This window comes from Malaclemys terrapin, chromosome 8 (genome assembly GCF_027887155.1).
Source record: "Malaclemys terrapin pileata isolate rMalTer1 chromosome 8, rMalTer1.hap1, whole genome shotgun sequence".
Classification (NCBI taxonomy): domain Eukaryota; kingdom Metazoa; phylum Chordata; order Testudines; family Emydidae; genus Malaclemys; species Malaclemys terrapin.
In genome coordinates, this window is record NC_071512.1 from 41,931,931 (window position 1) to 41,955,226 (window position 23,296).

At 47.7% G+C, this 23,296-nt stretch overlaps 1 protein-coding gene across 3 annotated transcripts in view; it reads left to right on the forward strand.

Annotated features, from left to right (window-relative positions):
* The window catches only part of ATF6 (activating transcription factor 6), a 357,024-nt gene extending 341,219 nt beyond the window's left edge, over positions 1–15,805 (forward strand). For all 3 annotated transcript variants that reach the window (XM_054036662.1, XM_054036663.1, XM_054036664.1), the window contains exon 16: positions 10,812–15,805. In XM_054036662.1, coding sequence (XP_053892637.1) covers positions 10,812–11,020 — 209 coding nt within the window. In that variant the 3' untranslated portion in view covers positions 11,021–15,805. The remainder of the gene's footprint in view (positions 1–10,811) is intronic.
* The last annotated feature ends 7,491 nt before the right edge of the window (positions 15,806–23,296 follow it).

Sequence of the window (23,296 nt, forward strand, 5' to 3'; positions counted from 1 at the left end):
GGAGTTCTGTGAGCAGTAGGTGTGTTCTCCTGAGTTCCCTTCCTCCCAGATACAATTTCTACAGACAGGTCTTTAGTGAGTCTGTCTACAAGGAGGCCAAAGTCATCGAAGGAGGCTCTCCTCGCCAAGCATACGACCAGCATTCCTGAGTCCTATTCTGTCCTCTTACCAATTGCCTAGTGCTCTCTATCTGAGTGATTCAGCCCATTTAACCAGAGGAATGGCAGCTTTCACGGTAACTTGTCATGGTGTGGCCTTATGAGGCCTTGTCTGCACACACTTCCATTAGTTTAACTATGGTGTGTTTTTTAAATAATTTAGTAGCTGTGGTGCCACTTTGTTTGTAGATGTGCTTATCTTGGTTTACGCATGGTTTATTTCCATTTAGCTTAATCTATATGGTTAAGTTTGTATGCAGAAAGACTTTAGAGATCTGCAAGCTTGCTACATGGAGTTTGGTCGTGCCTTCAGAAATTCCTGGTCTGTCAGTACTGCTCTGTGGAGACAGTGTCATGAAGGAGAAAAAGGGGTTGTTTCCCATTGTCCTTGCTGTTTTGCCTCCACAGGGCCACACCAACCCTCCTGCAACTTCAGAGTTCAACTCTACAGGCTTCAGGAGAAACATGAATAGATGTTAGAATCATAGAATCATAGGGTTAGAAGGAACCACAAGGGTCAGTCACAACAGTCTAACCCCTTGCCAAGATGTAGGATTTGTTGTGGCTAAACCATCCAAGACAAATGGCTATCCAGCCTCTCTTTGAAAACCTCCAGTGAAGGAGCTTCCATGACTTCCCTAGGCAATCTGTTCCATTGTCCTGCTGCTCTTACAGTTAGGACTTTTTTCCTGAGATTTAATCTAAATCTGCTGTGCTGTAGTTTGAACCCATTGACTCTTGTCCTGCCCTCTGTGCCAAGAGAAAACAACTTTTCTCTCTCTTTTTTATGGCTGTCTTTCAAGTATTTGAAGGCTGCTGTTGTGTCCCCCCTTAATCTCCTCTTTTCCAAACTAAACATAGCCAGTTCCTTCAGCCTTTGCTCATATGACTTGCATTCCATCCCTTTAATCATCTTTGTCGCTCACTTCTGGATCCTTTCCAGTTTCTCTACATCCGTTCTATACAGCGTTGACCAAAATTGGACACAGTACTCCAGCTGAGGCCTAACCAGTGTCGAGTAGTATCACCTCCCGTGACTTGCATGCTATGCCTTTGTTAATTTCAAGCCTAAACTTGTTGAAGGCCCGTTTATATCCATTTGTTCTTGTGCCAAGATTGGCGCTTAACTTAAATAACTCCTCTCCCTCCCAGAGGGTTTTTAATCTCTCTGATGTAGTTATAGAGAGCAATCATATCTGCCTTCAGCCTTCGTTAGCTTAGGCTAAACAATTTTCCATTCCTCTGATCATGCAAGTAGTTCTTCCCTGTACCCATTCCAGTTTGAATTCATCTTTCTTAAACATGGGAGACCAGAACTGCACACAGTATTCCAGATGAGTTTTCACCAGTGCCTTGTACAATGGTAATAACATTTTCTTGTCTCTACTGGAAATACCTCGCCTGTTGCATCCAAGGATTACATTAACCTTTTTCACAGCTGCATCACATTGGTGGCTCATAGTCATCCTGTGATCAACCAATACACCCAGGTCTTTCTCCCCCTCTGTTGCTTCCAAATTATACACCTCTACCTTGATATAATGCTGTTCTTGGGAGCCAAAAAATCTTACCGCGTTATAGGTGAAACCGCGTTATATCGAACTTGCTTTGATCTGCCGGAGTGCGCAGCCTCTCCCCCCCAGAGCACTGCTTTACCACGTTATATCAGAATTCGTGTTATATCAGGTCGTGTTATATCGGGGTAGAGGTGTATGTCCTGAATTGTTCTGAATAATGGTTGTCAAAAGCCCTTTGGTTAAGCAATGCTAACAACTAATTAGATGCAAGCTAAAGTGGCATAAAAAACAAAGTACGGGTTTTCAGCATAAAAACAAAGTACAGATTTTTTTAAAAACACAACAGGTTCTAGAGTTTTGTCCTGAGGTGGCATAGCACACAGGGCTGTATGTTATGAAGTGTAAAAAGGAGCAGTAAATCTATTTATAAATACAAATTCCTTTACACAGACCTGTTTCACTTACATAACCCTGCAAAACTATCAGTCACAGATAACTCAAGGCAGTAAACATTAGAAGCAACTTAGCCCCTCTGTGTTTCTAAACATTATGTCAGTGAAAAGCAGCTAAGTTTAATGCAGACTGGAAAGTGCAAACATTCCAGCAGATTAACAGGAATGGGAACAATATTGAGACCTGGGGCTTTCAATCCCAGCCGATTCTTGGCCAGCCTGCCAGGCTGTCCACCTCACTGCATGAGGCAATAGAGGGTTTCTGGGCACAGGGCTCAGTGGTACATGGCTGAGCTGACTGGGACTTGGAGAAGAAGGATTGGGTTAAGCACGTTAGGCTACTACAGAGAAGGGAGACTGGATGGCGCCAAGGATTAGCAATGCACAGTGCAGAGACCCCAATGGATTCTCCATCACTTGGCATCTGTAGATCAAGACTGGGGGGTCTCCTTCTGAAAGATCTGCTCTGACTCAAGCAGAGCTGGATGCAGAAGTCACTGCGTGAGGCTCTCTGGCCCGTGTTATGCAGGAGCTCAGACTGGAAGATCATAATGGTCCCTTCTGGCCTTGAAATCTATGAATGTACATGGCATCAGGAGTGGGGGAGCTAAGCCAGCTTTGAACTTTTTCAGCTGCAAGTGTAGGCCATGATCATGGCTACAATCTGCAGTAGGGCATTTAATCAAATAATTCCCACCCGCAGTATTGTTGGTTCAGCTGTACTGGCATTAGCCTTAGCAGTGGCTTCCAGCATTTGTACCAGCCTGTTTGAGTGTGATTTTAAACCTTCCTTTCAGACTCTAAGGGTTAGTCTACACTAAAAGTGCTACAGTGGCTGTAGCGCATCTGGTGAAGACACCCTATGCCAGTGAGAGAGAGCTCTCCCATCAGCATAATAAATCCACTGCCATTTGAAACAGTAGCTATGTTGGCAAAGAAGCTCTCCCACCGACACAGCACTGTTCATACCGGTGCTTAGGTTACTGTCATTTAGGTTGCTCAGGGGGGTGGCTTTTTCACACGCCTGAACGACATAAATTATGCTGAAGTAAATGGTACTGTAGACCTGGCCTAACTCACCCAAATCAAAATAGAATTCCCTCAAACTCTGAAAGCTTCACCTTAGTGGCTCTTTCTCTGCAAAACATCAGCTGTCTCTTCCCAGACAGTTTGGTGTTAGAGCTGGTGAAAAAAAGATTGTGGGAAGCATTATTGTATCCATTATCCACATTCTCAGGAGTGGCTGAATCATCTTGCTCAGACTTTCCACGGTGATTCACCATGACAGAGTAGGCCTTGAGAATTTTATCCTTAAAAGTGAAAGAATCAGAATGCTATTGACAATAGAACCTGAAGGTCTAAAATGGAAATGCATAAGCACCCTGAACTATTGCTGTCACTAGCGTGCCAGCCATACCTGTACTCACTCGTTGTCTCCTTGAAGTGCGGATTTAGCTCTGAGCCTGATAAGCAAAAAATCGATGGGTAATGTTTGGGTAAATGTTGTGTGTGTGATGTTAAATGACTAGGGAATTCCAAGGACAGACAGACATTTTTCCAAGGCACACAAACCATGATGTCTTTCTTCTGTTAATAGCAATAATATTTGCATTTTCATACAAGGACTGCCACGCACTTAACAAATATGAATTAAGCTTCAAAACATAAGAACATAAGAAAGGCCGTACCGGGTCAGACCAAAGGTCCATCTAGCCCAGTATCCTTTCTACGGACAGTGGCCAATGCCAGGTGCCCCAGAGGGAGTGAACCTAACAGGCAATGATCAAGTGATCTCTCTCCTGCCATCCATCTCCACCCTCTGACAGACAGAGGCTAGGGACACCATTCCTTACCTGTCCTGGCTAATAGCCATTAATGGACTTAACCATCATGAATTTATCCAGTTCTCTTTTAAACTCTGTTATAGTCCTAGCCTTCACAACCTCCTCAGGTAAGGAGTTCCACAAGTTGACTGTGCGCTGCGTGAAGAAGAACTTCCTTTTATTTGTTTTAAACCTGCTGCCTATTAATTTCATTTGATGACCCCTAGTTCTTGTATTATGGGAATAAGAAAATAACTTTTCCTTATCCACTTTCTCTACATCACTCATAATTTTATATACCTCTATCATATCCCCCTTAGTCTCCTCTTTTCCAAGCTGATGAGTCCTAGCCTCTTTAATCTCTCCTCATATGGGACCCGTTCCAAACCCTTAATCATTTTAGTTGCCCTTTTCTGAACCTTTTCTAGTGCCAGTATATCTTTTTTGAGATGAGGAGACCACATCTGTACTCAGTATTCGAGATGAGGGCATACCATCGATTTATATAAGGGCAATAATATATTCTCAGTCTTATTCTCTATCCCCTTTTTAATGATTCCTAACATCCTGTTTGCTTTTTTGACTGCCTCTGCACACTGCGTGGACATTTTCAGAGAACTATCCACGATGACTCCAAGATCTTTTTCCTGACTTGTTGTAGCTAAATTAGCCCCCATCATATTGTATGTATAGTTGGGGTTATTTTTTCCAATGTGCATTACTTTACACTTATCCACATTAAATTTCATTTGCCATTTTGTTGCCCAATCACTTAGTTTTGTGAGATCTTTTTGAAGTTCTTCACAGTCTGCTTTGCAGTTAACTATCTTTAGCACTTTAGTATCATCTGCAAACTTTGCCACCTCACTGTTTACCCCTTTCTCCAGATCATTTATGAATAAGTTGAATAGGATCGGTCCGAGGACTGACCCTTGGGGAACACCACTAGTTACCCCTCTCCATTCTGAGAATTTACCATTAATTCCTACCCTTTGTTCCCTGTCTTTTAACCAGTTCTCAATCCATGAAAGGGCCTTCCCTTTTATCCCATAGCAGTTTAATTTACATAAGAGCCTTTGGTGAGGGACCTTGTCAAAGGCTTTCTGGAAATCTAAGTACATTATGTCCACTGGATCCCCCTTGTCCACATGTTTGTTGACCCCTTCAAAGAATTCTAATAGATTAGTAAGACACGATTTCCCTTTACAGAAACCATGTTGACTATTGCTCAACAGTTTATGTTTTTCTATGTGTCGGACAATTTTATTCTTAACTATTGTTTCGACTAATTTGCCCGGTACAGACGTTAGACTTACCGGTCTGTAATTGCCAGGATCACCTCTAGAGCCTCTTTTTAAATATTGACGTTACATTAGCTAACTTCCAGTCATTGGGTACAGAAGCCGATTTAAAGGACAGGTTACAAACCTTAGTTAACAGTTCCGCAACTTCACATTTGAGTTCTTTCAGAACTCTTGGGTGAATGCCATCTGGTCCCGGTGACTTGTTAATGTTAAGTTTATCAATTAATTCCAAAACCTCCTCTCGTGACACTTCAATCCGTGACAGTTCCTCAGATTTGTCACCTACAAAAGCCAGCTCAGGTTTGGGAATGTCCCTAACATCCTCAGCTGTGAAGACTGAAGCAAAGAATCCATTTAGTTTCTCCGCAATGAATTTATCGTCTTTAGGCGCTCCTTTTGTATCTCGATCATCAAGCGGCCCCACTGGTGGTTTAGCAGGCTTCCTGCTTCTGATGTACTTAAAAAACATTTTGTTATTACCTTTGGAAGTTTTTGGCTAGCCGTTCTTCAAACTCCTCTTTGGCTTTTCTTATTACATTCTTGCACTTAATTTGGCAGCGTTTATGCTCCTTTCTATTTGCCTCACTAGGATTTGACTTCCACTTTTTAAAGGAAGTCTTTTTATCTCTCACTGCTTCTTTTACATGGTTGTTAAGCCACGGTGGCTCTTTTTTAGTTCTTTTACTGTGTTTCTTAATTTGGGGTATACATTGAAGTTGGGCCTCTATTATGGTGTCTTTAAAAGCGCCCATGCAGCTTGCAGGGATTTCACTTTAGTCACTGTACCTTTTAACTTCTGTTTAACTAACCCCCTCATTTTTGCATAGTTCCCCCTTTTGAAATTAAATGCCACAGTGTTGGGCTGTTGAGATGTTCTTCCCACCACAGGGATGTTGAATGCTATTGTATTATGGTCACTATTTCCAAGCGGTCCTGCTATAGTTACCTCTTGGACCAGCTCCTGCGCTCCACTCAGGACTAAATCTAGAGTTGCCTCTCCCCTTGTGGATTCCCATACCAGCTGCTCCATGAAGCAGTCGTTTAAAGTATCGAGAAATTTTATCTCTGCATTTCGTCCTGAAGTGAAATGTTCCCAGTCTATATGGGGATAATTGAAATCCCCCACTATTATTGAGTTCTTAATTTTGATAGCCTCTCTAATTTCCCTTAGCATTTCATCATCACTATCACCGTCCTGGTCAGGTGGTCGATAATAGATCCCTAATGTTATATTCTTATTAGAGCATGAAATTTCTATCCATAGAGATTCTATGGAACATGCGGATTTGCTTAAGATTTTTACTTCATTTGATTGTACATTTTCTTTCACTCTCTCCCCCCCGCCCCTTCCCCCCCACCCCCCCGCACGACCTGTTCTGTCCTTCCGATATATTTTGTACCCCGGAATGATTGTGTCCCATTGATTGCTCTCAGTTCACCAGATTTCTGTGATGCCTATTATATCAATATCCTCCTTTATCACAAGACACTCTAGTTCACCCATCTTATTATTTAGACTTCTAGCATTTGTGTACAAGCACTTTAAAAACTTGTCACTGTTTATTTGTCTGCCCTTTTCTGATGTGTCAGATTCTTTTTTATGTGAATGTTTATCATCTGATCTGGCCCCTACTTTATCCTCTTCCATCCTCTGCTCCTGACTATAACCTGGAGATTCTCTATCATTAGACTCTTCCCTAAGAGAAGAACAGGAGTACTTGTGGCACCTTAGAGACTAACAAATTTATTAGAGCATAAGCTTTCGTGGACTACAGCCCACTTCTTCGGATGGTCCACGAAAGCTTATGCTCTAATAAATTTGTTAGTCTCTAAGGTGCCACAAGTACTCCTGTTCTTCTTTTTGCGGATACAGACTAACACGGCTGTTACTCTGAAACTTCCCTAAGAGAAGTCTCTGTCCGATCCACATGCTCCTCTGCAGCAGTCGGCTTTCCCCCATCTCCTAGTTTAAAAACTGCTCTACAACCTTTTTAATGTTTAGTGCCAGCAGTCTGGTTCCACTTTGGTTTAGGTGGAGCCCATCCTTCCTGTATAGGCTCCCCCCATTCCAGAAGTTTCCCCAGTTCCTAATGAATGTAAACCCCTCCTCTCTACACCATCGTCTCATCCATGCATTGAGACTCTGAAGCTCTGCCTGCCTACCTGGCCCTGTGCGTGGAACTGGGAGCATTTCTGAGAATGCCACCATAGAGGTCCTGGATTTCAGTCTCTTCCCTAGCAGCCTAAATTTGGCCTCCAGGACATCTCTCCTACCCTTCCCTATGTCATTGGTACCTACATGTATCACTCCTCCCCAGCACTACACATAAGTCTGTCTAGATGCCTCGAGAGATCCGCAACCTTTGCACCAGGCAGGCAAGTCACCATACGGTTCTCCCGGTCATCACAAACCCATCTATCTAAGTTTCTAATGATCGAATCTCCCAATACTAATACCTGCCTTTTCCTAGCAACTGGAGTTCCCTCCCCTGGAGAGGTAACCTCAGTGCGAGAGGCAACCCCAGCACTGTCTGGAAGGAGGGTCCCAACTATGGGAAGGTTTCCCTCTGCTCCCGTTGACTGCTCTGCTTCCCTGGGCCTTTCATCCTCCTCAACAGCGCAGGGGCTGTCTGACCGGAGGTGGGACAATTCTACAGTGTCCCGGAAAGCCTCATCAACATACCTCTCTGCCTCCCTTAGCTCTTCCAGTTCTGCCACCCTTGCCTCCAGAGTCTGTACGTGGTCTCTGAGGGCCAGGAGCTCCTTGCACCGAATGCACACATACGCCACCCACCCACGGGGCAGATAATCATACATGCTACACTCAGTGCAATAAACTGGATAGCCCCCACTCTGCAGCTGGGCTTCTGCCTGCATTGTCTCCTAGTTAATGAAGGGGCTGTTTAAAGCAAGAAATTTTGAATGTAGTTTGGGCTATAGGTTTTAAGGGGAATAAAGGGTATAAGATAGAACCGGCAAGGGACCCGCGCTCCCTTCCTGCTCCCCTTCCTAACTCCCTTGCGAAACTCCCTGTTAGCAGCCCCTGTTCGCAAAAGCTCATTCAGTCCTCCATTTACATGTGGAAAAACTCACCCTTAGAGACACCCACACAGCAGGTCTTTGATAGCTTAGATAGAACCCAGGAATCCTGACTTCTATGTGCATCTTGGCAGGAGTTTAGATTAGATGACCCTTGCGGTCCCTTCTAACCCCATGGTTCTATGATTCCAGACACTGAAAGCCTCTTCCTCCCTCCCTCCCCCCCGGCAAACACATACGGGTGTAATCCCCTTGTTCATACAGTTTGCTTCCTTTTGTTATTAGCATCTGTATTGCAGTAGTGCCTGGGGCCCTAATCCTAGATCAGGCCCCACTGTGCTGGGCTCTGCACAGTCAGACCAAAGAGATGTTCCCTGCCCCAAGAGCTTACAATGCAAGTAGTTTCCCTGCCCAGCATGGCTGGGGGCTCCATTTTCTTGATCAGTCTGGGTCCTCCCTAGCCTTAACCACAAGAGCACAAAGGATGAGGAGTTCTCCACATCAAAGGGAACCATGCTATTCCCTCTGCTCTGTCCCCACTACAGGGAGAGGCTCCTCCCACCTCCCTAGGCTCCTTCTAACCCCATACGCAGTCTGTGCCCAGGCAGATTGCCTTCCATTCCTTGTGTGACTCCCTCCCCAAAGCCAATTTCTTCCAGACCACTGCCAGCATTACCTTGGTCAGCTGTCTCCCAGCTGCTTCCTGCTGCTAGTTCCACAGAGTGCCCAGTTTCCCCAGCAGGAGCTGCTGATGTGTTTGCTGGCCCAAGGGCTAAGTCAAGCTCCAGTAAAGGGAGTGAGGGTAGAGGTGGAGGGACGCGCCATATCAGGAGTGCAGGCCGAGGGCAGAGGGTGAGTTTCTCTATCAGTTGGTATATGAGACAATGGAACAACCCTGACGCACTTTTCTTCCTATGAGCCTGAAGCCATCTGTCACCTCATGCACTACTGCCACAGCTGTCAGGTTCTCTCTAAAGGTACCCTGGAGATTTGCATGGCTATGGGAGTGCCATCCAGCCCTCTCCCTCAGTCAGTCCCGTTATCAGCATGCTCCTGGTTGAGGTGTACAGGAAGAGTGGCGACTGAATAGACCACAACCACACCCCTGCTGGTGCTGGAGCTCCCCTACCCATGAGTTTCAGGAGTGCAGGAAAGAGAGGGACAGACCGGCAGTACTGCCAAGGACATTCCAAGCTGGCGGTGGGCGTGGGGGTGAAGAAGGCAAGAGGTTAAAGCTGCCAAATGAGCAGGAGAGAAGTCCCAACGGGGGACACTCCTGCTTCAGGCCTTGCAGACCTTTCACCTCCCACACCCCCCAGCCAACTCCTGCAGCCCCCCAAGCGAAGAGTCCATTCACAGGAGTATTAGCCAATTATCCAGTGTTCGAAACAGCACCCTGAGTTCCCAGCAGCCTGGCAGTCACAGTTAGCCCCTGGCTCTGCTCACAGGGCAGCACACCCAGAGTGCAAGGGAAATCAAGCATTTCCATTTTCTTCACACTGGTCAGCCCCTTAGACTAGGTTGTCTCCTGTTTTTTCATTACTGCACCAGACATATTTGATATAATGACTGCTGCAGGTGGCATGCGGCACACGGGATGCAGCCCTGATTGTGAGCCATCAGCTAGAATCAAAGTTAATTCAGGAAAGCAGTAAAATTGGTAACATGTATTTCATGCCTCTAATCCATACATTTTCCATTGCACAATCTTCCATCTTGAGGCACAGAAAGCAAACTCAGCTGACTACTTTAGAGTCCTAGCTCCAAAGGCAAAAACCTAAGAGATCCCCAGAGACACTGGCTTTATTTTTAATGACTCAGATGTCCTTCTCCTCCACACACACACATCTTTAAACCCTGGACAGTAAGCACCCCACTGATTGCATTCCCCAGCCAGCTCAGAGCCTAGCCCCTCTCTGCGAACATACAGGCTCTCTAGGCAATGGAAGTGCCGTGGGTTCAGGGCCTGGCAGGGTGATTGACTGTGAGGGTTGGTGCAGGGCAGAGGATTGTATTCCCAGCTGAAATGGTGACTTGTCCTGTCCCTGAGTTTTATGCTAAAACATTTTTCAAGTAGTGCTATTGTCCCCAAAGGCAAATGAGCATGTGTAGCACATATCCAGCTATAGCCACTGCCCAAACCTTAGAGATGGACCCTGGACCCAAGCCCCTCTCTCTACAATGGGCCAACCCAAAAGGCCACACAGGAATGCCCAAATTTTCCATCTCCCATAGTCTGTGTCCACAGCAGGTTGTAGGTAGTGGAGCACGAGCTGGTTCTAGCTGCTGCTGGAGGGTAGCATGGAGGTGTCTGTTCTTCAGGCCTGGATTTAAGACTCCCTGGGCCTTACATGCCCCAGAGGTGGCTGCATGCACATGGTTTATGAAAACTCTTTGGGTCCAAAGGCCTTAGAAAGTATCTTTATATCCTGGTTTCAAAGGGTTTTCCCAAACTTCAGGCCAACATAACAGAAAGGAGATGCTGCTGAGGTGCTAATGCTGCCCTTTCCTTTTTCAGAGAATGTGATAAATGGGCAGGACTACGAGGTGATGATGCAGATAGACTGTGAAGTGATGGACACCAGGATTCTGCATATCAAAAGCTCCTCCATACCCTGGTACCTTCGACAACAGCAAGGGAATCAGACCAACCCCTTCTATAGCGCTGCTCCCACTGTCCCCGAGACAGCCCACCGCATGAGAGCAATCGTGGAATCACTGCAGTAGCTCCCAGAAGCCTCACAGCTGCAGTCCGTGAGCCTCAGCAAGGAGGCAGAAATGTTTGGTGACACAAATGCAGCTTTCACCACTATCACTATTACTAGGTAAACAGCTGGGGATACCCAGCTCCAGCACTAGGCCCTATCACTTGCAGTTAGTCTGACCTTTCCAGGACTCCTAGAACTGCAGAGGGCTCAGCCCGGGCGTAATTCCAACACTGATACTCCTCCTCAAGTGGAACGTTTTACCAGAACCCTGTGACGCTGCCCTGCCCGTTGCCTTCCCAGCCTTGCTGGTGCATCCTGCCCAGCCTCTTCCCCTGTCTGATACATCCCATGATGGCCCTGGGCAGTGTTTGACATCATCCTGGTAATGACAGCGAGTGAACGGACATCCTGCAGGGACCGGGCAGGCAGGAGAAGGAAGCTGGGCAGACGGGTGGTGATGTCTGGGAGTGGCAGTATGGCCTGGTGGTCAGCAAGCAGGGCTGGGGCCAGGAGGACAGGGCCTTACCTGCTGTATGATCTGGAATAACTTCCTTGACCTGTATTTCAGTGTCCCCATTTATAAATTGGGGCTAACCCCTGCCCTGCCTCACAGAGGAGGGGGTTCTGAGGTTTGATTAGCTGCTGTTTATGGAAAGCTAGGGATCTTGTGGAGGGAGGCTCTGGTAGACGTCCAGAGTTGCAGTATTTATTTATTTACACTCAAGCATATTAGCAAACAGGGCAGAAGAATAGGCAAGTTTAACTGTGGAGGGGGCAGCAAGACATAGGGTGCCCTAGAACTGACATGTCCTGTACCTGTGCAGAGGTAGGGCTGCAGCTTTTGTCTGGAACTGTGCGCAGTGAACCATTCTGCTGACACTCTGCTCTGTACTTAGTGCCAGGTACCAGGATGGGAGAAAAGAACAGCTGGCCTGGCCTCTATGGTTCCCCCTGCAGGCAAGAAGAAGAATGGCTCCATGCAGGAACCACTGCAAAGCTGAGCTCTGCACTGTCCAGAGCAGGCACACGCTGCACACCCCTGGAATCCTCCCCCACAGAGCCAAACCAGCTCTACTGCTTGCAGAGCTGCTGCCCTCATGGAGGAAGACGAGGGACTGGATTTGGGCTAGATTTTAAGATTCCCCCAGTCTAACTTCCTGCAGCGCACAGGACGTGGTGGGGATTATTCCAGTCTAATAGTTGTCACCACTACAAACTTCCTCTGGCTGCTCAGTCTGAATGTATTGCCCTGGAATCCCATTCCACGCAGCACCCTCCATTTCTGGTCACACTAGGCAGCTCCTCGCTCTCCAGGCACACGCACTCTTCTCACCAGTAGAAGGGAATTCCTGCCATTTGATTCCATGCTAGCTCCTTGTGGGAAATGAATAGCATTTTTAAAACACTCTCATGATTGAGAAAAGCTTTGTCCCCTTAGCATGCTGAGTCTCCTTCCTAGCGCAGAAGCCAGCATTATCCTTGGATCATTTGGTCCCCGGAGAAAGCCAAGCTATGTGCAATTTAATATCTGTGGAAACTAACACCAGACGCTTCCTTAAAAGAGAGATTTGGGGAAAAATACACAAAATGTTATAACAATGAACCTTCCTTTGTGCCCTGTATGAGCACAGCATGTTGGTTCACAGTGTCTTTTTAAAGAGCAGCACACTGCCTCACCTGCACCTTGTGGTGCACCTTTGACTTGCCAGAGAGTGACTGCCACATCATCTGTCATGGTATGAATCATGAGATCAGACACAAGTGGCCCTAGCTCCTCATAAAAAGGTCCTGTCTGTCACCTGGCTGCTGCTACAACATGGGGCTTGTCTAGAACAGAACTGTATGGGGCTCCCAGGCCCAATCACTATGGAGCAGACATGCCAAACCCATGAAAAAAACGCAGAAATTGGGCTTGTTTTTGACTTAATTGGCTTGTGAGTTGCTTATTGGCTAGTTTTTGGTTTGTAGCTTGTTGCTTGTTATAGCTGGTTGCTTTTTTTTTTTTTTTTGATCGGCTCCTGGCAAGCAGGGGCAAGGGGGGAGAGAGTCAGGGGTGCACAGCAGGCTCACCACAGGCCCAGACTGCACGCCAGGGGATCTAGTCACATAGGGTATAGGGGTTCTTAGGGTTTTGGCTTGTTTTGGCCTTGTTTTGAAATGGGATTAGCTTGATTTTTGGCTTATTGTGAAAGTTGGGGTGCTTATTTACCATGTGAAAGTTGGCAACTGTGCTATGGAGGCAGTGTCCCTGCCAGCTCCTGTGTGTGTTTAGAGTCACTACGATGTATTTTAGGCAATATGGGATTTTTATTTTTTAAATGCCATGTCTGAGCAGCTTGGCCCTGATCCAAGTTAGGCAAATCTAGCAAGAAGAAATCAGTCAGCTGAGCTATCTCTTGTACTTCCTGTTATGGGATGTTCATTTTATGCTAGTGGTTCTCCAATCTCATGGGGTCCCTTTCACTTGTGTGTGCCCTAGTTTGTAATGGAGCATGGGCTCCTTAGAGCTGGGGGCCAATGCCTTTGAGTAGCCCAAGCTGCATTGCAAGTTACAGACAGCTGAATGAGAACTGGGCAGCAGGGCAGAGAAATGCCCCTCTAAAATGGGTGAGGCATTGGGCACCAGCTACAAAAAACAGAACTACCAGCGGAGGTGAATACCTCCATAGCAAGGAACCACTCTCTTCTGCTACACAGTGACCATTTTTCCAGTGCTCCAAAGTAATTCCTGCAGGCAGTGGGAGTCCATTGTTTTACAAATAAGAGTACCTGGAATGTTGGTGACTGTAAGATGTGGTTTACACTAGCCGTTAGACCTTGTACCCACTGGCTGTGTGAACTCTGGCAGGAGAACCAAGGTGGTAGCCTACAGGCACACTAACTAATGGGATATGACAGAAGACAGAGCAGGGGGTGAGGCAGGGATTACTTTTACAGTGTGGGATTTTGCAAGTTTGCTGTGGCTTTTTGTGGGTGCTTGGGAGAGCACATTCAAACTTCCCAGCTGATGGCACTCTACATTTAGGGCTAATGGTGCTGACTTTCAGGACAGTAGCTGCCAATGTTTACCTTCTGAGAGGGGAAGGGGTGCAGACACCTTGTTCCAGTTCTTGTACTCATGTATTTTGCACCAGTGCTTACAATGGGGTCTGCAGACGTACCAGCTGAGGGTGGATGCTGTAACAGTCCATGAGGAACATCTGGTTAAAAGCATTTACTTTGCAATTATATTAACCTTCCTTTACCAGCATTCTGATACCACAGATCATTGAAGGGATCCAGCCCTTGGCAAGTGTGATGAAACCTGTGATGAAAGATGTGTGTGTTTCTAAGGATTGTACTAAACTCTGGTGATATTTAAGTATCTTAACCATTAAACTTTCTCTTAAGCTCATCTGAATGGCTTCCACACTTTGACTGCAAATCTCATTGTGAAAAGCGGTGGTGTTAGAGCAGACAGGAAGAACACTGCATGCCAATCTAGAGTCCTTAAGGGTTGATTGCGCAGGTTAAATTGCCGAGTTCAACACATTAATTTGGGCACCTCGATCTTGAGTAGTTTGTTTCTGTTTGAAGGGACAGCCAAGATAAAAATAGCATCATCTTGCTTAAGAACACACCTTTCCTGGGTTACTGATACCTCAGATTATTAAAGTGAACTTCTTTTAATCATCCTTTTCATCCTGATGCTCTGTTTTTCCCTTCACTCACCTTAGATGGTGAAAGCAAATCTACTCAGGTTCTTATTTATATAACCCTCATCACTGTTTTGAATCCCGCTGTTCACTTTCATGTCAGTGTCACTTTCTGGCTCCCATTTCCAGCGCAGTTCTGATGTCTGTGTTTCTGTCACTGCAGGGGAATATTTAAATCACCCTAAGAACTGTTTTACTTGACGTGTTGTTTTAATTTCACTGAAATATTTCTATTACAGTTTGCAAAACACTTTTAAACAAATCCAAATCTTAATTTTGGCCTAAAATAAATGGATTCTGTCCCTCACAATCTGATCTCCCCAGCCTTACAGATCACCAGCATGTCCTCTTGGACCAAATCTCTGCACTCCGAAGAATTTGATTATTCATGCTCTCTTAAACAAAATGAGATTTCTGTAGGATTTTGCAACAACTGTGGGAAGCATGTATTCAAATGAAAGCTGCAGAGGTCTTGGTCCCCATGGACTAGAGCCAGCTGGGAGCATCAGGGACTCCGTTTGTGTATCCCTTGCTGACCAAGGAGCAGGCCACAAAATAGTGAAAATGCCTGTGCCTTGTCTAAAGTAGTGCTGCCCCCTTTTCTAGCACTGCCTCTTGCAGACTCATCCCATGACAGCCTAGCACTATCCCCAACAGTGACCAGATTTGGGACTTTCTATGTTGGAAAGGCAGTAATTAAATCATGAGCCTGGTACAGCAGGCTCTTCACACGCTGAGCTCCCATGCACTTCCTAAAGCTTCAAATCCAGTCCTAAATCCATAGACCCAGTCCTGCAGTTGACCCCCCAGACAGACCTCAGCACTCAGAGGGCCTGACTCAAGCCAGCAAAGGTGACCCAGCAGGGCATGGACTGTGCAGCACATCCTGGAAAGTTCGTAAAATGGATGCAGCAAGGTTATTCTTGCCATTATTTTTAGACCCTCAGAATAAAATCCTGTTTGGGGTATAGGGGATGAGACAGCTCTGATTTTGCTTTTAAATGATATGTGGGATCACTGTATGCAGAAAAAAATAACTTTATTTCATTCTCATAAATGAGTCCATCTGTGTTTGTAATAAGAGGAAATAAAATCATTTTTAAACTTTGTTTTTATATCTATTTCCGTTTCTGATATGAGAGAATGAAAAGCAGAGAAATTCTCCACCAATGGAGGGAGGAAACCAGTTGAATTCTGGTCGCCTCCAGGACTTGAATGAAGCTTTCGCACTTAGGTTCTACTCTCTACTCTGAGTAGGCCAAATCTTTCCAATGGAATTCTGTCCCCTGAGGCAGGACTGGAGAGTACCGGAGCGGCCACAGCAGAGGAGACCAACTGGCATATCTAGTCCTCACCAGTTTGAAAACCCAGGACTTGATGCTGCAGAAGAAGGGGGGAAACCCAAGTTTTGTAACTGTGTAATACTAGGTGAGGGAAGGAAGGGAGAGTAGCTAGGGTTACGCCCTAAAGGTTTGATTGCTACTAAAGTGTCTGTAGGTAATCTACCACTTGTTTCAATGGCTGTGGTTAGAGGGCTGGGGAAAGGGGTCACCTTTTTTCAGTAGTTAGTGATTACAAGTTCCCTACATTGTAATGTCCACAATGGTTGGAACCGGAAACCAGTCTGACTTGCCAGTGAAACAATAAAAGACACTTTTTTAGCTATTTTTTACCCACTCCTGCTGCTGTATGGATGTGTTATTCCTTGACTTTAGCAAAGCTTTTGATACGGTCTCCCACAGTATTCTTGCCAGCAAGTTAAAAAAGTATGGGCTGGATGAATGGACTATAAGGTGGCTAGAAAACTGGCTAGATCATCGGGCTCAACAGGTAGTGATCAATGGCTCCATATCAAGCGTCGGTCCTGGGGCTGGTTTTGTTCAGTATCTTCATTAATCATAGAATCATAGAATATCAGAGTTGGAAGGGACCTCAAGAGGTCATCTAGTCCAACCCCCTGCTCAAAGCAGGACCAATTCCCAGCTAAATCATCCCAGCCAGGGCTTTGTCAAGCCGGGCCTTAAAAACCTCCAAGGAAGGAGACTCCACCACCTCCCTAGGTAACGCATTCCAGTGTTTCACCACCCTCCTAGTGAAATAGTTTTTCCTGATATCCAACCTGGACCTCCCCCACTGCAACTTGAGACCAATGCTCCTCGTTCTGTCATCTGCCACCACTGAGAACAGCCGAGCTCCATCCTCTTTGGAACCCCCCTTCAGGTAGTTGAAGGCTGCTATCAAATCCCCCCTCTTCTCTTCTGGAGACTAAACAATCCCAGTTCCCTCAGCCTCTCCTCATAAGTCATGTGCTCCAGACCCCTAATCATTTTTGTTGCCCTCCGCTGGACTCTTTCCAATTTTTCCACATCCTTCTTGTAGTGTGGGGCCCAAAACTGGACACAGTATTCCAGATGAGGCCTCACCAATGTCGAATAAAGGGGAACGATCACGTTCCTCGATCTGCTGGCAATGATCTGGAAGATGGTGTGGACTACACTCTCAGCAAGTTAGCAGCTGACACTCAACTGGGAGGAGTGGTAGATACACTGGAGGGTAGGGATAGGATACAGACGGACCTAGACAAATTAGAGGATTTGGCCAAAAGAAACCTGATGAGGTTCAACAAGGACAAGTGCAGAGTCCTGCACTTAGGACAGAAGAATCCCATGCACTGCTACAGACTAGGGACCGAGTGGCTAGGCAGCAGTTCTTCAGAAAAGGACCTAGGGGTTACAGTGGATATGGATATGAGTCGACAGTGTGCCCGTGTTGCCAAGAAGGCTAACGGCATTTTATGCTGTATAAGTAGGAGCATTGCCAGCAGATCGAGGGAAATGATTATTCCTTCTATTCAGCACTGGTGAGGCCTCATCTGGAGTACTGTGTCCAGTTTTGGGCCCCACACTACAAGAAGGATGTGGAAAAATTGGAGAGAGTCCAGCGGAGAGCAACAAAAATTATTAGGGGGCTGGAGCACATGATTTATGAAGAGAGGCTGAGGGAACTGGGATTATTTAGTTTGCAGAAGAGAAGAATGAGGGGAGATTTGATAGCTGCTTTCAGCTACCTGAAAGGGGGTTACAAAGAGGATGGATCTAGACTGTTCTCAGTGGTGGCAGATGACAGATCAAGGAGTAATGGTCTCAAGTTGCAGTGGAGGAGGTTTAGGTTGGATATTAGGAAAAACTTTTTCACTAGGAGGGTGGTGAAGCACTGGAATGGATTACCTAAGGAGGTGGTGGAATTTCCTTCTTTAGATGTTTTTAAGGTCAGGCTTGACAAAGCCCTGGCTGGGATGATTTAGTTGGGATTGGTCCTGCTTTGAGCAGGGGGTTGGATTAGATGACCTCCTGAGGTCCCTTCCAACCCTGATAGTCTATGATTCTCTGATTCTGTTTGATTGTCAGCCTCCTGCAGCAGCACATCTTGTTGGGTTATAGTACCTAGAGCAGAGGTTCTCAAACTGGGTCGTGACCCCGTTTTAATGGGGTCTCCAGGGCTGGTGTTAGACTTGCTGGGGCCTGGGCCTGAAGCCAAAGTCTGGGTGCCAAATAATTGCTTCAGCCCTGGGTGGCAGGGCTCAGGTTACAGCCCTCCCCCGCCCCCATGGCTGAAGCTTTCAAGTTTCAGTTTTGCCCCCTCCCCCTCACCCCCCGCTTGGGGTGACGGGGCTTTGGCTCTCCCCACCACCACCACCACCTGGAGGGATGCTGCTCAGGCTTTGGATCCCCTTCCTGGGGTCATATAGTATTTTTTGTTGTCAGAAGGTGGTCGCAGTGCAATGAAGTTTGAGAAACGCTGACCTAGAGCATGGAGTCCTTTTCAGAACAGGATGCCAGCTCCTCATGTGGATCTTCCCTTTGGCTGGGTCTCTCCTCAGCTAGCGTGCTCCTCCCCATTGTGTCAGGGGGCTGTGTGTGCAGGGTCTCTGTGCACTCTTACAGTTGTGCTCTTAAATCCCTGAGCATTTGCATCCTCTTTGGTGTTAAACCGGCACTCAGCCCCGCCCCCCCCCCCCCCCCATATCTGACCCCAGACATGCCAGACAGTTCTCCTGCTGCAAGGATCAGAATGTTGCCCTTTTCCAGAGCTCTATGGTGCTTTCTCATGGGCCTGAGGAAGCCATGATACTTCACCCCTCTATTGTAAGTGAGCTCTGCCCTTCCAGAGGGACAGAGCTCCCATTATTCTGGCCCCAGCAATATCACCCTGGAGCAGTCTAGGGGCCTCTGAGGAATGTGACCCATACATGGGGGAGAGGTTCAGCTGGTTCTGGGCTATTGTCAGTTTTCTTTAGGTTCCCGTGGAACCTGAATGCACAGCCCAACTCCTTTCTGCTGCTTTGACCTTCTGCCAGCAAATTGCTTGTGTGAATGGAGAGTGCACCTGTGTCTCACATAAGACTCAACTGGGGAAGCATGCACACTTAGTGCAAGTGTCCAGAATTACCAATATGTCACCCTGAGCTAGCTGAGGCCCTCCCAATCCCTTTTCCAACACCCAACCGCAGCTCCAATCCCCAGCAGTCATTAGATGTTCCACATTTGTGTAGTAGGTATTTGCAGTGCCTGTAGGAAGGCCTGGATCTTATGTGCCATGGTGAACCCAGGTGATTGGGTTGTAGGATTCGTGATCAGGTCTTGATTCTTGAACCCACTATTTGCCCACAGCCTCTGCCACTTGTCTTTTGGTGACAATCCCAAGGTTTTAAGCACTTATCAGAAGGGGTTCCAGTACTTAAGGTGGCATTTTCATAGATGGGTATGGCCGGGTCATATTCTCATACTATTGCTGCTGGTCTTTGGAGGGATGGTGGTAAAGTATGCGCGAGGGTGGAGAGCCAGACTATACGTGCTGCCTTCATCACTCCTGTGACAATACTCAGAGCAGTGCTCAAGTGCCCATCAACAAGTTTCATGTATATGCTTCCTGCCCCTACTGGTGCTCTGAGAAGATAAGAACCACAGTGGCTGTCTGCAAGGTGTGAGCATTCAGGCCAAGTCCAGGAATAAGAATGAGCATCTTGCAGCTCAAAGGATCCCAATGTATTTTTCAAGCTCAGCTACAAACAAGGATCACTTGACCTGCTGCTGAGATGAAGCCACCTCCGGTGTGGAGGAAAGCAACATTAACAGCAATGTGACATAAGAGTTTAGAACAGAAGGTGAAACAAGTGCCATGGAGAATATAGAGAGACAAGCTGGAGTTACTCAGCTGGAATTGGGTCAGGCACCAGGGCTTTAGCTGTTATAAAAAAAAATGTCTTGGGATCATCAGCTGGCCACAAAAGGTCATGGCTTACATGTCATTCAGGAGATGGCACCTCCAGCAGTACCAGCCTCCCATAGTCAGGCACTGGCTCAGTACAGACTTGCTGATCAATCCTACCAGCTTCCTTTACCACAGAGCAGGGCACTGCATATTTGCATCAATATGGAGAGTGTGATGGGCACAAGCTGCCAGAAGCCCGTGGTTCCCCCTCTTACAGCTGTGCTAGAACAAATCCCCGGTGCGGGGAGCTTGCACTCAGAGCTGTGTGTCTAAGGGCAACACAAAGTACTGCCAAGCCAGATTGCCAGGAGCCCCTCCCTTTTTAAGTGGCCCCAAATTTGAAGATGCTGGGTGGGGCCAGATTCTCAGCTGAGCCCAACATGTTCTGGGTAAGGAGGAGGCCCAAAAGGGAAATCTGCTGTTCCCCAGTCCGCCCTGCTTCCTGAGCATCCAAGGGGCAAGATGTGGAGTGGGACTCAGGAGCTGCTCCTGCTTGTGTCCTGGCCAGGCTGAGGGAACAGGCAGCTCTTGCAGGTGGAGAGCCGGGTACCTGGCTGGGGCAGGCTTCTGCGAGAGCCTTTTGTAATTCCTAGTCCCCCTCGAGTGCGTCCCCTGGCCACAACAGCAGCCATCTCCCTCACACCTGCCCAACTCCCTGCCTTGTCCCCAGGGCCACCCAGAGGATTCAGGGGGCCTGGGGCAAAGCAATTTCGGGGGCCCCTTCCATAAAAAAAAGTTGCAATACTATAGAATACTATATTCTCATGGGGGGGGCCCCTGTGGGGCCCAGGGTCTGGGGCAAATTGCCCCACTTCCCCACCCACCCCCCCTCCCCCGGGCGTCACTGCTTGTCCCCAGACCTGGCTCTTCACTCCTCCCTCAGCTCCCATCGCAAGAGGGGGAGGGGCTCAGGGAACCCATTAGCTGCGGGGGACGAGTGTCAGCAGCCAGCCCTGTCTGCCACGCATGCAGCATGGGCGGTAGCGTTGCCAGGTGTCTGGTTTTTGAAACACTGACCGAACACCCAAAGTCCACTTGCTGCCTGCAGGGGCGCCGAAACAGTTGGGGCCAAGCAGGTGGGCTGGCAGGCAAGGAGGCACTGCAAGGGTATCATGGCAGAGAGCCGGCAGGAGGTGGCAGCAAGCGGCCATGCCCCTCGCCTTTGCTCCCCACAGCATACACCCACATCTCACTCGCTGCCTCCTCCAGTGACAGCAGCAGTGCCGGGGATGGACAGTGAGAGTGCACCCAGAGCAGCCCGGGCTCCACCGCTGCTCTGCTGCTCCTGCCCCGCTGCCGCCACCAGGCAGTGCAACCTCTGTGCTGCCACCAGCTCCTGCCTTGCATGGTGAGTAGTCGGGGCAGAGCGCCACCCCCCCCCGGGGCAGCACAGGGAAGGGGGTCCTCGCTCAGCCCCGGCAGGAGGATCCCTGCTCCCCCAAGTGGAGAGGCTCTGCCTGCCCTTTGGTGGGGTGGGGGCAGGCTGTGAGCAGCATTTCACCTCGTTGTGCACACACACACACACACACACACTCTCACTCTGCCCTGCTCCCCCAATGGAGCCACCGTGGCTTTGAGCCTCACCCCGTCTTTCCTGGGCCTGCACCTCACCCACACAACCGCGCTCCCCGACCACCCCCATCCCTGCAGGACCTAAAGCCGTCTCCCCTCCCACTCATTCACCAGGAGAAACACAGAGCCCACAATGTCCACCCCAATCCCAACACCCTGGAATTATTATATGCTCAATCCTCGCCTCTGGTGTGTGTATGGGGGTGGGGGGGAGGAATTGGAGCTTATTTCAAAGTCTAACTTTTTGGGGACCTTTTGGCAGTTTAGCTCAGTAGAGTCAGTATCTCCCCTTATTCTTCCCTCCCTTTCCCTCCTCCCTCAATGATGTGTCTCAAAGAGGGTCCCAAATACCCGCTGCCTTGTTGGGGTTATTATGGGACTTGCCTTGTTGCACCGTGGACCCTTTCTCTGTACAGCACAGAGATCTCTGTAGAGAGGAACGCGTCACCTGATCTCAGTGTGATTTTGTTGAAGGTGGGGCTCTGGTGCTGGCTCTTTGGACAGAGGAGGGCAGGAGGGACAAGAATGAACTTTTCAGCCAAAATGAAAATGCAGCCAACGATAGTCCATGTTTTATGTTGATTGTACAGAGGACAGCAGGCAAATCAGAGCAGGTTTCTGTTGCTAAAATGCATGTTCTGTGTTTATATTTCATGCTGCACAGTACTTTGTGTAGTAACATCAGTAGCCCGACTGTTCTCTGCTGAAGGGTTGTTATGGCACCAGTCTTTTGCCCTCTTCTTTTCTATAGCATCTCTGGTTCAGTGCAGTGTTAGGGATATAAACACAACAAGGAGTCTGGTGGCACCTTAAAGACTAACAGATTTATTTGGACATAAGCTTTCGTGGGTAAAAAACCTCACTTCTTTGGATGCATAGAGAAGAAGTGAGGTTTTTACCCATGAAAGCTTATGCCCAAATAAATCTATTAGTCTTTAAGGTGTCAACCAGACTCCTTGTTGTTTTTGTAGATACAGACTAACACTGCTACCCCCTGATACTTGTTAGGGATATAGGTAATGGTACTTATTGTAGTAGTTGTGAGCAACTCTTGACACTTCCCAAAGTCCCCTGACAACTATGAATATAAGTACTGCAGCAAATCTTCTCTCCCCCATCCCCACTTTCCTCAGAACATGTGGTGATAATGGGTTTGGGGCTTTATCTGCACAGCTGGCAGCATCTCTGCTTGCCATGGCAGGGCTGGCAGGGATAGGACCAGAGCTGTGCGATGCTGGGAGCAAAGCTGGAGCCTGCTCAGCCCTTGCCCACCCATTACAGCTATGCATGCCCTCATCAGGAGCAGGGTCATTCACGCCGGGCCTGGCCATGTAACCAGTGTAGTCCTAGGCTCTGGAAAGCAGTGCATGGGCTTACATAGTGCAGTAGCACCTCAGCCCACCTTGCCCTTGGCACTTCCCAGGTGATGCATGTGAAATACCAGGTTCTAATCAGCCAATGTGGGCATGTTGTTTGCAGCACATGTAAATTAGGAAAGTCATGGTCTCATTTGCATGCTGGACCATGCTTACTGGTGCGTCCTTCCAGCTTGTGGCCTGGGCTCCCCAGCCACGACCAAGCAGAGTGGTGGGAGGCTGCCACATAGGAGGGTTTCATTGTAGGGGGTGATGTACATTCTATGGCCTTGCTGACAGCAGACAGCTCTGCTGCGGGGAGGGAGTCCAGCCATAATCTGTCTCCAGGGGACTCTCATGGGGTCACTGCTGTAGGGCTGGACCGAGGTTCCATATTGCACC